This window comes from Calidris pugnax, unplaced genomic scaffold (genome assembly GCF_001431845.1).
Source record: "Calidris pugnax isolate Ruff unplaced genomic scaffold, ASM143184v1 scaffold28, whole genome shotgun sequence".
Lineage (NCBI taxonomy): Eukaryota > Metazoa > Chordata > Aves > Charadriiformes > Scolopacidae > Calidris > Calidris pugnax.
In genome coordinates this window covers 10225409-10237592 of record NW_015090842.1, presented here as the reverse complement: position 1 = coordinate 10237592, position 12184 = coordinate 10225409, and the positions used below count along the sequence as shown (strand labels likewise).

The 12184-nt window shown below is 63.0% G+C and overlaps 2 protein-coding genes across 3 annotated transcripts; one reads left to right on the top strand and one right to left on the bottom strand.

The window, feature by feature from the left end:
* The first annotated feature begins 869 nt into the window (after positions 1 to 869).
* Positions 870 to 4287, top strand: LOC106888094 (cadherin-1-like). Its single transcript, XM_014942122.1, has 9 exons — positions 870 to 1017; positions 1154 to 1285; positions 1376 to 1531; positions 1605 to 1749; positions 1825 to 2000; positions 2078 to 2167; positions 3506 to 3648; positions 3772 to 3907; positions 4111 to 4287. The coding sequence occupies exons 1-9, from the start codon at positions 973 to 975 to the stop codon at positions 4198 to 4200; spliced, it is 1113 nt and encodes a 370-aa protein (XP_014797608.1). The 5' UTR covers positions 870 to 972; the 3' UTR covers positions 4201 to 4287.
* On the bottom strand, positions 4262 to 11940 carry GAS8 (growth arrest specific 8). Of its 2 annotated transcripts, none has more exons than XM_014942120.1 (11): positions 11874 to 11940; positions 11289 to 11381; positions 10274 to 10471; positions 9887 to 10093; positions 9431 to 9485; positions 8569 to 8774; positions 8134 to 8301; positions 7688 to 7774; positions 6464 to 6673; positions 5156 to 5221; positions 4262 to 4858 (listed from the first exon to the last, which is right to left on the bottom strand). In XM_014942120.1, the coding sequence occupies exons 1-11, from the start codon at positions 11874 to 11876 to the stop codon at positions 4709 to 4711; spliced, it is 1443 nt and encodes a 480-aa protein (XP_014797606.1). In that variant the 5' UTR covers positions 11877 to 11940; the 3' UTR covers positions 4262 to 4708. The 2 variants fall into 2 exon arrangements, with proteins under 2 accessions (XP_014797606.1, XP_014797607.1); XM_014942121.1 differs by lacking the exon at positions 11874 to 11940 and adding an exon at positions 11486 to 11630.
* Between the last annotated feature and the right edge of the window lie 244 nt (positions 11941 to 12184).

Genomic DNA, 12184 nt, shown 5'->3' with positions numbered 1-12184 from the left:
CCGGTACCGTCCGGTTCCTCCGTGCGGCCCCCCCCGCCGCCTCCGTTCCCCCGCTGCTCTTCCCTCCGTACTTCCGCGCTGCCCCGAAGGCACCGCCCGGGCATCCCGGTACCTCCGGTACCGCCGGGCGTCTCTCCCGGTGCTTCTAGTAACCCCGGGCGCTCTCGGACACCTTCTCGGTACCCCCGGGTACCGCGTCCCGCTGTCCCCTCGGCTTCCTCCGGCCCCGGTGCTGGCTCCACGCCGGGATTGAGACCCTCCCGGCGCGACCCGTCCCCCTGCCCGGGGCAGGGCTGCGGCTCCTGGGGACCCCCGGGGAACCCCAACCCCTGCCCGGGGACCCGGCACCCTGCGGCGGGGGGTCTCCCAGCACCCCCGAGGTCGCCCTGGCGGGGGCGGTCGGGCTGCTTGGCCCCACCGAGGGGACCCATCGGGTGCCAGCCGCAGCGTTGTCCCCTCCCCAGCACCTTAGGGGGGGGGCCGGCCAGCCCTGAGCATTGCCTGGGGGGTCGCACCCCACTGGGTGTCGGAGCTCCGAGGGTCCAACGGGGTCCTCAGCACCCTGCGAGGGGGGCTCCGTGCCCTAAGGGGTCCTCGGTGCCCTGCAGTGCATCGGGCTGCTGGTAGAGGGTGCTGGGGGGGCACCTGGGGTGCCCTCCACATCTTTGTGGGCATGGGGCACCCCCCGGAGCAAAGCGGGACCCCGGGGTGTGGTCCTGTGGCCCCCGTGGGACAGTGCCCTGAGGGGGCTTTTGGGGTCCTGGGCTCTGTCCCCTCATCCCCACCAGCCTGGAGCAGCAACTTGCACTCTGGGCCCCTGTACAGGTCACTCTTGTTGTCCCCCCACCCCCGGTGCGTGCTGGCACCCATGGGCTGGCACTCAGCTTTCTGGCAGGACTCAGCCAAGGTCACGGCTGGCTGCAGGGAAGGTCCCCAGCTGGTGCCCAGAGGAACGCCAGTGCAGCTGAAGACATGTCGCCCTGCACCTTCGCCCTTCTCCTCCTCTTCCTCCTGCCGGTAGGACCGTCCTGATGGGGCTGGGGGCCGCTGCGTATCTGCAAGGGGGACAGCAGGACAGACCCCGTGCAGCCTCCTGGGCAGAGAGCTCTGCCCCCCCCCTCCCAGCCCCTCTGCCCTGCTCTCTGTCCTGTAGGACACGGCGCCCAACGTGCTGACCTTCCCCAAGTCCAGCCATGGGCTCCGGCGGCAGAAAAGGGACTGGGTCATCCCCCCCATCAACTGCCCCGAGAACGATCGGGGGCCCTTCCCCAAGCAGGTGGCGCAGGTACGTGGCCCTGTGGGGGACGGGGCACAGGAGAGGGGAGTCCCCAGAGTGACAGGACCCCTCTAACCCCCCCTTCCACCTCGCCCCCAGATCAGATCCAACAAGGACAAGGAGACCAAGGTTTTCTACAGCATCATGGGGCAGGGAGCAGACAGCTACCCCGTGGGTGTCTTCACCATTGAGCGGGAGACAGGGTGGCTGAAGGTGACGAAGCCACTGGACCGGGAGGAGATCGACAAATACATCGTGAGTGTGGGGCTGTGGGGTGGGGAGGGGACAGTCTCCGGGACTGTGCGTGGGCTGATGGTGTCCCTCGCAGCTCTTCTCCCACGCCGTGTCAGCCAACGGGCAGCCTTTGGAGGACCCCATGGAGATCATCATCACTGTGACGGACCGGAATGACAATGCGCCCGTCTTCACTGAGGCGGTTTACCACGGCACCGTGCAGGAGGGGGCTAAGCCAGGTGAGACCGATGCCGCTGAGCAGGGGGCAGTGCCAGGGGGACAGGGGAGATGTCACCAACAACCGCCTGCTCCAGGCACCCCTGTCCTACAGGTGCTGGCCACAGATGCAGATGATGCGGTCTACTCCAAGAACGGGGCTGTGGCCTACTCCATCCTGCGCCAGAGTCCGGACCAGCCCCAGCCCCACATGTTTGCCATCAACAGCTACACCGGGGTGATCTCCGTGGCCACGGCAGGGCTGGCGGCACAGGTAAGTCTGGCTCACAGCCCCTCGTTCCCCCTGCCACCCCCAGCCCCGTTCGGGAGTGATGCAGTCTCTCGCTGCAGGTGGTCCTCGAATACACCCTGGAGATCCAGGCGGCTGATTTAGAAGGCCAGGGGCTGCAGGCCACCACCACCGTCCTCATCAAAGTGCAGGTGAGGTGCCGAGCCCACCCCATGCCACCCTGGCAGGCAGGTTAGACCACAGTGAAGCCGCTGCCTGCTTCCTGGCAGCCTCCACGTGCCCGGCCGCCGCGGCGCCGACGCGCTCCAGGCGCTTTCCAGGGAGGAAGGCGAGGCCGGGATGGCAGCTCCACCATGGCTCCTCCTGGCCCGGTGCCCCAACGTCCCGCCGGGCTCTGGTCCACCAGCCCTGGGGCCGTGGTGCTGCCAGAGCATGGGTGCTGGCGGGGCTCCTGGGTGCACCTCCCATGGGGAAGCCACCGGGGCCGGTTCAGCCCAGCTGGGGAGGAGCGCCCGGTCCCGCCGCAGCCCTGCGTCGGGATAGCGGCATCCAGCCTCGCCAGCTTGGTGGGGAGAGGCCACGGCACCAGGAAGGGCGGCCGGGGCAGGGGATGGCGTTTTGTACGGTGTCACCAGCCACAGGCTCCTGGCTGAGCAGGATGGAGAAGAGCCAGGTAAGCAGCCGGGTTGCCCTCGCTCACCATTGTGCTCCTCCGGTGTCCCTGCTCCAGCTGGTGATGGGATGGCGGTGGGAGCCGGTCCCGCTCCAGAGAAGCAGCCTGACCCTGCCCGGCCGGAGCAGTGGGATGCAGCCCCCAGCTCGTGCTCCCACCCTGCCAAGCACAACCTAGGGGCTACCAGAGGGGAAGGGCCCTGGCCAGCACTGCCCTTGACCCCGTGCTTGCTGCTCGGGCCAGCTGCCCACCTTAGGCAGCTCCGGAGCACTTGCAGGGTTAACGTCTGCCCACACGTGACGCTGCTGGCAGGGTGACAGGGACAGGGCTGCTGGGACACCGGGAGGGGACTGCTTCCTCCCTAGGTCCAGGCCAGCCCTTGCTGCAGCCCACCGGGCCGGGAGGGTGAGCGGGGACCCCGGGACTGCCCCAGGCTCGCAGCCCTCCATCCAGGCAGGAACCCAGCAGGTGCCCACCCTGCAGTTGGCAGCGGTGCCTGGAGTTCTGCCAGGAGAGGCAGTGCCCCGCTGCAGGCAGAGCCCCGGCACCACAACCCCAGGGCTGGCGGAGCTGAGCCCCACGGCATGGGAAGGACGTGGGTGTCTGCATCCTGGCCCTGGGGCACAGCAGGGTGCTGGGCACAAGGGGCTGTCCTGGGGCAGCCCCCAGCTGTGTGGCCACCAGCCTGGGGGCTGCAGGGAGGGGGGCACACAGGCAGGCTGGGAGAGAGGGGCTGGGAGTACCTGGGGAATACCCGGGGGGTTGGTTCTGGCACTGCCCGCCGTAGCACGGCAGAGAAGAGAGGCGGACAGTGCTGCCACAACATGTCTCAGCCCCACTTACTCCTCTGCCCCAGGCCGAAGGCATGTCCGAGACGGGGAATGGCTCCCTCACCACCCACGTGTTGAACACGGTCACGGGGCTGCCGGCATCCAGCCTTAGCGTCCGCCTGGCCCAGCTGCAGGAGCCGGGGCCGCAGTGGACGGAGCTGGTGGAGAGGTAGGAGAGCTGGCAAGAGGGAAACGGCCAGGGGGTGCTGCTGGCTGTCCCCCACCAGCCAGGAGAGGCGGCTCAGGGGCTGGGGACAGCCACCACGGTAGGGCTGGCTCCTTCTGATTTCAGGTGGACAGACCACGACGGACGCTGCCCACCCTTCCTGGCCTCCGGGCAGGCCAAGGCTGGCACCTACAAGCTGCGCTTTGAGACGGCAGCGTACTGGCAGGGCCTGGGGCACACCAGCTTCTACCCCTTTGTGGAGGTACAGAGCATGGGGAGCAGGGGACAAGGGCCACAGGAGCCAGCTGTTGCCAAATTCAAAGGGAGAACGGAGCAGGGGTTGGGGTGCCATGGCCAGGCTTGGGGGAGCTGCCTGCTCCCTCCTGCATCCCGCAGTGCCCAGATCTGGCCACCTGAGTCCCATGGGAGAGGGGTCCCAGCCACCACCTTTTTGCTCTCCTCCAGGTTGTCTTCACCATCACGGACCCAGCCCAGAAGCTGCACATCCCACTGCTGATCAGCCCCTACTCCTACACCACGTACCGCGGCAGTTAGGGAAAAGGCACGTCCTCCCACCCAGGGATGTGGGTCACCAGCTGGGAACTACACCACCGACACCATTAAAGGTTTAAAACAGCTCCATTCGTCTCAAAAAAGGTCTCCTTTCTGGGGGCAGCACAGGCAGGGCTGCTGGAGGGGGAAAGGAGGGGAGCCCCAGGGGAGCACAGGGGCATCCCAGGAGGCAGGGGGACTTGGGGGGGCCCTGTGCAACTCCCTGCTCCCTGCTCCAGCCTGGTCCTGCAGGTGGGATGCCAGGAGCCCTCCAGTGGCACACTGGCCCCACTTGGTCAGAGCCAACCCAGCTGGCATCTGCCTATGGCTGGCATCCCCCAGGGCAGAAGTGAGGGGCTGCTCTGGAGCAAAGCCCGCCCCCAGGGAGGAGAGAGAGGGTCCTTCAGGTCCTCCTGAAGGCTTGCTGAGGTCCGTTTAATGGTGCAGAGCACCAATAAGGCACAACTTCACTTGCTGGCTGGTACTGTGTGTCCGTCGGTGCTGGCTGGCATCAGGTGGGCACAGCAACGAGTCCGGCGGGGCCCTGCCCCACCGCCTGCCCCAGCACGGGGCTCGCCAGGGGCTTGAAGCCCAGGTTGTCCAGGGGGATCCCAAAGGCTGTCAGCTTTGCCTTGAACGTCTGCAGCATGTCATCGTGGGCCTGCAAGAGAAGTGCCCCCCTGGTCAGCCCCAAGCTCGGCTCCAGCCCAGTCCTTCCGTGCCTGGGCACGGGCTCCCTGCGCAAAGCGGGGACCCCAATATGGCTTTCTTTGCAGGGCAAACAGGGGAAACTGCAGCCTGGGCTGGGTCCCGCCTGGCCCAGGGCATGAAGCAGCTCAGCTGGCCTGCTGCGAGTTCCCTTCCCTCTGCTCTGTGCACAGCCTGGAGCAGGAGGTCCCTTTTCCACCCACAAAAGCTGCAGCCACCACCCAACAGCCCCCCAAGTCCCTTCCCTCACCTTGCAGACTCGGGCCAGCTGGAACTGCAGGTCCTTGATGGTGGCATTCTTGGAATTGAGCACGTCCTGCAAAGGGAGACAGCGTGTCAGGCAGCGGCTGCCCAGCCCCGGTGGCACAGTGGCCGTGCCGCAGCCGGGAGCGGCGTAGCAGAGTGCACGAAGGAGCTGCTGCACGGCGGCCGAGCTGGCACCGGGGCTTGGTTCAAGCAGAGCAGCTCAAAGCATGGCCTGGCAGGCGGCCACCACCCTGCTCCCTTTGAGCCAGCACTGCCAGGGACAGCCAGCCTCAGACAGAGGCGAAGGACAGGGACCTCCCAGACCAACTACACAAGTGCCAGCACAACCCCGCCACCATTGTCTGTCCCGCAGGAGCGACAGCAGCACCTGCTCGGGCAGCACTGCCCTGCCCTCACGGCATCAGGGGAATTACAGGGAGAGAGGCTCCCCGAGGAGCTGCTGGAGCCAGCCGAGCAGAGGAATTCCGGGGCCCCAGCAGCTGCGGGAGAGCTCGACGCCGTGACACCTTCCCAGGAATGTGTTTTCCTTCCTCTGCTGTGGCACCTGCTAGCAGGTGACACATCCGCTGCCCCATCCTATGGCCCCCAGACTGCTGCGTGCGTCCCCAGGGTACCCTGGCAAGAGGGTGGCCACAAGCTTCACTGCCACCCACCGCAGAGGGGACCAGGAAGGGGACGGGCTGGCGCAGGACAAGCGGGAGGGCAGCGGGGCAGTGGCCAAGCTGAGCATGGAACCCAGGTCCCCCGCGTCCCAACCCAACCTGAAACAAGTGTTGCTTCTCAAGTTACGGCTGCGACAGGCTCCAGGAATGTGGGTCTCGGAGCCGCCGCGCTTTCTGTGTACGTATTTTTAGCACTCCAGACCATTGCAGAGGCCCCGGGAACCCGTCTACGCTGTCTCTGCAGCAGGGAGGCCAGGCGAGGTGCCACTGGCTGTGACTCCCCACGCACAGAGCACCCCGGGTCGCCGATGGACCCCGCACACAGCCAGCTGCTCGGCAGCACAGAGCGCTGGTGAGCCCTGCTTGGCCTGGGGCCATTCTCCTCGAAACAGGCCCCACCTGAGGCCGAGATCAGTGCCAAACTCTGACACCCACACGCTCCGCTCTCGAGGGAGAGCCGGAGTGCCCTGCGGCACCACGCGTGGCCCTGAGAGAGCTGGGAACGAGTGATGTGGCAGCTACAGCCACGTAGGATGGGAACTCGCATGCTCCAAGGCCTGCCTTCACCCCAGAGCAGCCTCTGCCCCCCAAGTCCAGCCTTTGCAGGGCCCCACAGCAGCGCACGGTACCTCCAGCTTGTGCGAGACCAAGGAGAGTGCGTCTGGGTCGAGGTTGGAGGCTGCAAAGACCTCGCTGAGCTCCACCTCCTTTTTCTCCAGGACGCTGAGGAGTGCTTTCAGCTTGCGCTCCAGGAGCAGGTTCTTGAAGCCCGTCTTCTGCTGCACCTCCTTAATGGCTTTGGTGAACTTCTGATAGAGCTCATCTCGCTCCGCCTGCACCTGCTCCCAAAGACAAGAAGCCTTCACACCGCCCCCAGGACCCCCTGGGCTGGTGGCCACCCGGGGCTGGCAGCAAACAGGTCCAGCAGCTCGGCCCTGCCTGCTCCAGTGAGAGCCCGGCTCGTTCCCCACGGCACCTGCAGCCCGCAGGGAACGCAGGTGCTGGAGCACAGCTTCCCTCCCTCCTCGGCTGGCACCTTCCTCAGCACCTGCACTCCTGCCTTCTCCTCCCCCACTACGCACAGGGCACCCCCCACAGCAGAGCGGGCTGACAGGATCTCTGCGGCACTATTTTAGACCTCAGAGAAGGCCCCACAGCACACAGGGGTCTGTCCTCTCCTCCTCGCAGCTGGCAGGAGTCCCCGGCTCACAGCTAGTTAATAAGTGTCCTAATTAGAACACAATCTCTCCTCCACAGCCTACTTCTGAATGCACTGAATATGTTGCTGCCTTAATGATGGATTGTTAACGAGGCCTCAGATCAATGTTCATATTCCTGGGGATTTCTACGAATTGCAAATGAGCTCTCTTCTGCCTCAACAGATTTATCTGGGTTAGCTGGGGGGGAGGGCTGGGAGGAAAAGGCTGAATCTGGGAGAACTCAGTCAACAGGACTCATCCCGAGCCGCCCTGGCACAGCAAGCCAGGGGGAGAGACTCCCGAATTCCAGCAGAAGGAGGGAGTGAGCTGTGGCCAGGGGTGGTGCCCCAGGATTATCTCTCCCCATTGCTCAGCCCCTGAGCTGCTGCTGCGGCCAGTCCCTCGCAGGCTGGGAGGGGACCACCGGAGCGTGCATGATTGCTTAGCAAAGTACAAGGACAGGCCTGTCTGCTGACCGTGGGAGATGCCAAAGCTGTGAGAAGCTTTGTTGTTATCACACGGCTCTGGATTAGAGCTTCAGAAAGCCCTGGGTTAAGCACAGACTCTCTGCTAAGCCCCCACGCCCAATCCTCTGTGGAGCGCTCACAGTTTGGAGAGGGAAGTAGGATGCCCAGTCACACCTGCAGCTCTCACCTTACTGAACCTCTGCTCCAGCACTTCATGTTCCCACCGAAGATCCTTCAGTTCCTTCTGGGTGACTTTCAGACGAGCTTTTGTGTTCTGCAAACAGGAAAGGACAGTTAAAGAGCATGGGTTTCTTTGGGGAGTGTGGGGGATGTGTTCTGGGGAGGGAGAAGAGTGACCAGCAAAGAGATATGAGCAAATAAAAAAAAAAAAAACCAACAGGCAGCACCCACACCAACTCCCTTCCCACTCTGCTGCGGGGGCTACTCTTGTTTCTCATTGCCAGAGTCCTGGGAGTTCCATCTGAGGTCTTAAAAACACCCAGCTAAGCTGAAAAGGACTCGAAGGACTTTGCTCAGTGATCCAGCCAAGCCAAGCAGCAGAGGTCACTGCTGAGCGACTCCCTCCAGGAATCAGCTGGGATGACTCCAGGACTGACAGGGCTGGCCACTCACCGTCAGGACCTCCTTGTCCTTGTCATAGTGAGCCAACTTCTTCTGCAGCTCAAACACCTGCTCCTGGGCCTGCTGCAGGGTCTCCTTCAGCTGCTTCTTCTGGAGCAGCAGATCTGCCTTCTCCTTTTCCAACTGATTCTCTTTCTTCTTCATCTCTTCCATCTGCTCCTGTTCTTGGAAACACAAGTGCCAACTCCTGGGAGCTGCCCTGCTCCTCAGAGCTTCTCACACCCTCTGGTTGCTGGCCCAGCAAGATGCATCTCCCTGTGCTTTGCTGGTGTAATGGTGTACAACCCTCAGGAGACCAGCAGCACCCACACTGCCCCCTGGGAACCAGCCAGATCTGGGTGAAATCCTCACAGGACGGACACCTTAGTGGAAGGGTGACACTGACACCACAGGCCAGACAAGCTACAGCACGGGGGCAGGCAATACCTTCAGCAAGCTGATGAGTGCCAGGTTTTTGAGAGTGATATCATTGTAGTAGTTCTTGATTTCATTGAAGGCCTTCTCATGGTTCTTCATCAGCTCACTGATGTGGCTGTTCTTCCTCTCTTCCACCTCGTGGATCTCCGTCTTCCTCCGCAAGTCAAGCTCGTCCCGCAGCACTTGCATCTTCTTGGTGTACTTGGCCTCAATCTCTGGGGGAGCACATGGGAGGCTGAGTGAGGATCTCCTGGAGACCCTGAATAATGCACCCCAGTTCCATTAGTCAGTGCCAGCCTGGCATGTGCCACCACGGCATTACTTAAGGACAAGATGCTCGTTAGCAGCATCACCGCAGCTGCCACCAGCGCGTGGAGCAGTTACGCTGGGACCATGGAGAACAGAGCCCAGAAATAGCATCCTTGGAAAGAGGGCATGGAAATGCTCCAAGTCAGCCCGTGAGAACCTGAAACGTCCCCTGAGGAGATGACTGCAGCGAGGACTCTGCAAGGGCTCCTCCAGCCTCCCCACCCCGCAGCCTGGAGAAGCGCTGCCAGGCAGCTGTGCTCAGCAGTATGGCCTGGCAGCAGGGACAGGCGCCCTGCCTGCACCCCTCAGCTCCCACTACAGACACCCCACCTCGTTCCGTTTGCCCAGCGCTGGGGGTCTGGCAGTCCCAGAGCACAGGGGAGTAAGAACTGGGGTGGAAATCGACCAGAACTGGGCCAAACCAGTCAGAATTGGGAGAAAACCAGCTCCTTTTCCCCTCGAGGGTCCGCTAGGCAGCCCAACAGCACAGCAGAGCTTGGAGGAGCCTTCCCCGGCACACTGAGAAAGGGAGGCCATGCAGAAGCTACACACACGTCCTGACCTTTCGCTTGTCTCTCAAAGTCATTGCACAGCCGGGTGATCTCCTCCTCTTGTTTCTGTTAGGGAGAAGCTACGTGTTAGAAGCAGACAACCACATCCTGAGTCAGCTGCATCCCGAGGGATTCCCTCCCACTCCCTGGGAAAGGGTCTCAACGTGGCACCAATCCCATGTTCTCCATGCAAACGGCAGCTCGTAGGCTCTCCAGCTGCTCTCACAGCTCCCTGCTGCTGGAGGGGGTGTTTCACAGGAGCTGCCCCAGGAAGCCCTTCTCCCCATTTCTGCGCTGACTTTCTAGTGCCTCTAAGTCCATCTGTTTCCAGTGCCTGCAGGAAACCCCATCCCACCCCATGGAGAGAGCCGGGGAGACAGGCTCCTGCTCACACACTGGGGCTAGGAGGCCCCACCAACTCCCTTTGCAGCAGAGGCAGCTCGCATACGGCCCCGCCAGGGACGTACCATGCGCATGTTTTTCACCACCACCTCGTTGGCCAGCTCCTGCTCCTTCAGCTCCACTTTCAAGGAACGCATGTCTTTACGCAGCTCAATCTCCTGGGCCCAGTGATCCTTCTGGGCCCGCTTCATGGACAGGGTGCCCTCCACCTTCAGCTCGGTGAGGTTCTCCTGGTGTTCGTACAACAAGTGCTTCACCTTCTGCTTGTAAACCTAAAGACAAGCCACAGACTGGGTGAGAGGCTTCAGCGGGAGACACCTATAGTTGGGATATTGGCCAAGATGCTCCTGGCTTGCATCCTGCACAGCTTCTCCTCTTCCCCCTTCAGAGCTGCCCAAGGCTCACATGGAGCTTGGGGCACTCACAACACCTTTAGCCTTCTCCCCTCCCACCTTGATCTCCACTTGATGCCGCTCCTCTGCCTCCTCCATCTCCCGGTCCTTGTTCCGCAGCTCTGCTCTCTTTTCCTCCAGCTGCCGGCGGGTGATCTCCCAGAAGGTGTGAATCTTGTCACGTTCCAGCTGGAAATAGTTGCGCTCTTCCCGTTCCCGGTCGAGCTCCTCCCGGAGACGTGCAACATGTTTCTCCAGCTGCAAAGCCAAGGAGAAAAACCAAGTAAGCGGAAAAGGAGGCCTCAGACAGATGCCTCTGCAAGACACCTATGGCAAGCCATGTCGCAGGACACAGTGGCTGTGGCTGGGATGGAGCAGCTCAAGAGAGAAGGGGAGAAGCCCTAACATGCCCTGGAACTGAAAACCCATCAGTCTCTGGAAAAGGGAGTAACAAAACCTTCTCCTACTGTAAGCAGCCCGGGTTCAGATATTCTGTCTCACAGTGTCCAATAACACCATTCTCAGGTGCCTAAATAATGCCAAGATGTGCAAGATCTTATCTCAAGAGCAATATCCCCAGGCCAGGCCATCTCTTCGTCTGGTTGTAGGACACTCAGAAAAACAAGTGGGACTTGGAGTAATCGAGGGGCAGCGGCTGTACCTTCCATCTCTGCCTGCCCTCCCTGCCCCTACAGGAGCTTCTTGCCCCAGCAGCAACATGACTGAGAATGCAGCAGGCAGCAAATCACATCTCTGGGCTGAGCCATCACCCAGCTGAACCTTCCAGGGCTATGGAGTTGGGGAGAAGACAGGAAGGACAAAGGGCGGGAGAGCTCAGGAAGAGTGAAAGGGAGGGTGGGATGAGGGAGCTGCTTCTTAAAGGAACATTGAGAACCCCTCCAGCCCAGACATGTCAGGCAGTGAAATGAACCCCGACCACTTGCCTCTGTCACCCTCCACCACCTGTCATCCCCAAAGCCGGACCCAGGCACCAAGCAGGGGTCCTCAGCGCTGTTGTTAGAAGCAGCAACATCCTCCTACTTGGAGGTGGGCTGAGAGACAGGGGAGCTCTCACCTGCTCCTTGCTCATCTCCTCTGGGGACAAGACATCCACCACTTCTGGAGCTTTGCTCCCTTTCCCTTTTTTTCCGTCTTTCTTTTTGGGCGCCTAAGGAAAGAAAGCAAAATGCACAAGGTGTGCGTGTGGCTTGGGTGCTGAGAGGAAACTGTGCCGCTCAGTGCCCCCGCACCAGCCCAGGCCATGGCACATACCCGCTCTCATGGTGAGAACGGGATCAGAGGGGTGACAGGGTCCCCCAGGAGGAGCCTGGAAGCCTCTGGAACCCCCGTAACTCATGGCCAGCTGCTGCCAGCTCCGCTCCGCAGTGAACCCCCCAGCCACAAAAGCAAGTAGCCGAACGAAGCCTTAAGAGTGTCACCGGGGCGCCAGGAGCGGCGTCAAGGGGCTCCCTCCCCTCCCCAAGAGCCGGGTGGGACAGGCCGGGGCGGGCCGGGCCCCACCGCCCTCCGCTGCCCGCATCCCCCGCCTCCAGAGGACGCCTCAGCAGCAGGCCCAGAGCCCCCCCAAGCCGCCCCGGGGCTCTCTCTCTTCCCCCGCCCGCCGGTCCCGGCCCAGGCCCAGCCCCGGCCCCGCTCTCACCATGGCGGCTGCCGTTGGCGCCGCGGTCTCCAGGCAACGGGCGCGCGGATCTCGCGAGAGGTGCGCGGCGGAAGGACACGCCCCCTAGCAACGCGGCGCTCCGCCCTGGCAACGGCGGCGGGACCGGCTTCGGGAGGGGGGGGGACACCGGGCCGAGCCCCGGGGGGGGGTCCCCACTGTGCCCCCTGGGCCCGACACCTCTCCGCATCCCCGGGCTCACCGCTGCGGCCCAAGGTCCCCCGTTCTCCCGCGTCCACCTGGGATCCCCCAGCGCTCCGGCTCCCTCCCGAGACCCCGCCGCACGCCCAGGG